The sequence below is a fragment of the Puntigrus tetrazona genome, chromosome 18, assembly GCF_018831695.1.
Source record: "Puntigrus tetrazona isolate hp1 chromosome 18, ASM1883169v1, whole genome shotgun sequence".
Taxonomy (NCBI): Eukaryota; Metazoa; Chordata; class Actinopteri; order Cypriniformes; family Cyprinidae; genus Puntigrus; species Puntigrus tetrazona.
The window spans coordinates 17333342-17336889 of NC_056716.1; the positions used below are offsets into that span (position 1 = coordinate 17333342).

The 3548-nt window shown below is 37.3% G+C and overlaps 1 protein-coding gene across 1 annotated transcript in view; it reads left to right on the forward strand.

The window, feature by feature from the left end:
* The window catches only part of unc13c (unc-13 homolog C (C. elegans)), a 28883-nt gene that overhangs the window by 7376 nt on the left and 17959 nt on the right, over positions 1-3548 (forward strand). The window contains exon 6 of the mRNA XM_043264317.1: positions 508-671. Within this exon, the coding sequence (XP_043120252.1) occupies positions 508-671 (164 nt within the window). The remainder of the gene's footprint in view (positions 1-507; positions 672-3548) is intronic.

Consider the following 3548-nt stretch of genomic DNA (forward strand, 5'->3'; position numbering starts at 1 on the left):
TATTATATTATATTTGAGGTTGATTAAAAAAGTTAATCAAAGTTGTTGTAAGACAAGTTTTTTTTACGACAAATTTGATGAAATGTTGTCACTTCAAATGTTGACTAATCTAATCTAATCTTATCTAATCTAATATATATGATGTAATAGATATTTAGCAGTTCATTTCTGTGAGACGTCAGTATATCCACCGTATTGGAAAGTTACAGATCTGCCCAAACTGATATTTGACTGAATCTGGGATTGCGCCTCAGAACCCGGCGATGTGTGAAATCGATCATGTGTATCTGGAAGGCTTGTGTTGATGTGTTTGTGTTAGTCTGGCTCACGTCTCGCTGGTTCTGTACCGCGGTGTTGTGGCATTTTTGCCGGCGTGATGACAGTAGGTTGGCGCCCCGAAATGTTGACCTTTCGGAGCTGGCTGCGCTGTCGATGTTCTTCGACATTCATTCCCTATCATGCCCTGTACGCTTCCTGGCCCCTAAACAGTTTACTGGTTCTGTGTAGAATCTCTTCCACTACCTGACGGAGGTGAAGAGCGGCGGGGTGGTGAAGATCCCGGAGGTCAAAGGTGACGATGCCTGGAAGGTGTACTTCGACGACGTGTCTCAGGAGATCGTGGATGAGTTCGCCATGCGCTTCGGCGTGGAGTCCATCTACCAGGCCATGACGTGAGTGGAGATCTCTTTCAGTCTCTGATAACCTCTCTAATGGTAAATGTGTTTTCGCTACAGTTCTTTTGGTTCAAAAATCTAATTTTTGTAACCGATACCGATATTAATTATTTGCATGTTATAATACATATAGATATCACTTGTTATTAAAGATAGACAGATACATCAAATTACAAATATTCTTCCTGATATTTAAGCGTTTTGTCATAATTGGATATCGGATTTGTAATATCGGATTCACTGATAAACATTCACCGATACATTTCTGCATGGTTCGGTATGCATTTTGGCATCTTGGCGCTCTTTGTTCTAACAGCAGTTAAAACACGAAATAAACATGAACGAACATCTCGTGTAATTGCTCAATCGGTGTTTCAACTGTGGAAATACATCAGTGAACAAAATGTCACGTGGCATTTTATTTAACTCAGATAAGTCATCGGTGTCCAAGGCTCGGTATTTGTTAGGGTAATGAGGTCTAGAGAAGAGCATTTTAGAGAAATATTAGACCATACCCTGTTGATTTGAAGCATGGCTGCTAGTTTGAGGTGATTTAAACTGGTTCTTAATTGGTCCTAAGCAACTAGCTCCTGCTCAGGACTAGTGATCATATGGTATAGATTTTTTTTGTAACCGATACCGATATTAATTATTTGAATGTTATATTACATATAGATATTACTTGTTATTAAAGATAGACAGATACATCAAATTCAAATATTTCTCCTGATATTTAAACTTTTTATCATAATTGGATATCGGTTTTGTAATATCGGATTCACTGATAAACATTCACCGATACATTTCTGCATGATTGACTCCTGTCCTTTATTTTTTCCATTAGATATTCAACTTTTTAATATTAACGTGACTGCTGATGCTTTTAAGAAATAAAAAATATATATTGTTATAATATGAAGATGAAATTTAGCATTAAAGACATTCATTTTTAACACTTTTTATAAGATGACTAAACGGATGCAAAACTAAAGTGAAGTATGGACTTACTGCATAACAGTAAATAAATATCGGTTCTGCAGTTATCAGGCACATGAACATTAATGATCTACCGATATTGATTTTAACAATACATATTATTTGCATGTTTATGTGCCCGATAACTGATATTACAAAACCGATAACCAGTTATGATAAAATATCGGTAAATCGCTATATCGGTCAACCTCTACTTAAGATCAGAAGATGACCAGCTCAAACCAGCAGCCATGCTTCAAAACACACCAAACCATTTTCAGCAGGGTATACTCATTATATTTTTACTTTTTACCTGTTGTCTTAGTTATGTGTTTAAATAAATCTTTTATGTTATGACAAATATAAATTGCATGATTTAGAGGTTAACTTAAAAAAACATTATGTGCAATTTACACATTTTTGATTTGATTGTTGATTGTTATAACTTAAAAATAGATAGTAACTGAACTTTGGGCTCTGTTGTTAACTTATGTAAAAGGGCTCCTTGTAGTTGTGTCAGATTTTTATCCATAAGAAACTGTCAATATTAACTAAATGATTTAAGCTATTTGTTCAGTAGACCATTTTTTAGTTTATACATGTTTAGTTTTTGTCCTCCCGCTGTACTGAAGCCATACCATTACACCCCTAGCTTCTGATGTTTGTCAGGCTCTTTAATGGAGATCGCTGAGCAGAAAGCAGCCTGTGTTTGCCGTGTTTAACGTCCTGAAAGACCACGTCTGGCATTTTTCACGACTGACGCTGATTGTTCTTCAACGGGAATTTATGAAAGCCTCGTTTAGCGTTGGAGTGTGTGGATGACTTACGCTCGTACATGCACATGACGGCTTTATAAATCACAGCGTTGACCAGAAAACCTCAGGCTCCCAATGAAAACCTCTCAGCCTCGGCATACACTCTCTGTTGGCCATTTGGGCTGTAATTAATTTGGGCCCCTGATGTGTAGCCGCTCCGCTCTGAGAGCCCTTACACTTGTAATTGCATCTTTATGTCCCTTCTCTTTCTGTCTCATGCTGTCTTTCTCTCGTTCCCCATTTCATTTCTATCTTGGTTTAGTGCACTATTGCATTGCTGTTTAGGAGATGAGAAAATCATGCTTGAATCCTTGCATCCAAAAGTATGGGGTTGGTAACTTTTTTTTTTTCATGTTTTTTTCACATCTAGCCATCAGCTTTGGAATGGTTCGGGGTGACATTGCAGCTTCTGGCTAATCGGCTAAGACGTTTTGGCACTTTATTGAAATCTGAAAACAGAGAGATCTGCTGTTTGGTCGATATCTCTTAAAGTGTCCGTTAATTTGTTTTGCTGTTTTAGGATAATTGATATTGATAAATTCAATAAATCATTAGTCTTCCAGCAATGAGTGTACGTTGCTGACCGGCTGAATCAGGGGAACTGGCCTCCATGATTAGATGTAGACTTATTTATACACTCCGTGTGGAAATCTGCTGTGATTATGTGTGAAGAATTGTAATGAACTGCTGAAGCTGATGCAGACAGGCAAACTGAAGCGTGTGTTTCTGTTGCATATGCATGTGGTCACATCTTCAGTGTGTGAAAATTTTTACCCATGACCTTTCCTCGGCGCTGTAATCATAAACAAAGTCATGTGACCTGTCCCTGATGTTATTAGAGATGCAGCCTGTACTTTCTACCGTTCAGCATTTTTTTTTTATTGCTGAAGGGGGGATAATGATTTCAGGGTGAAATCTTCGGTCATCAGCAGCATGTTGGTTCGTAGGTTTACAGAACATGAATCACAAACGAGATCCAGCCTGTTGAGAGCTTTCTAAAAGAAGATGAAGATTAAAAACACTTTTTCATTTTCTTTAGGAAAATCTGTTCAATCGAATCACATTAAATTAAATTAAATTAAAT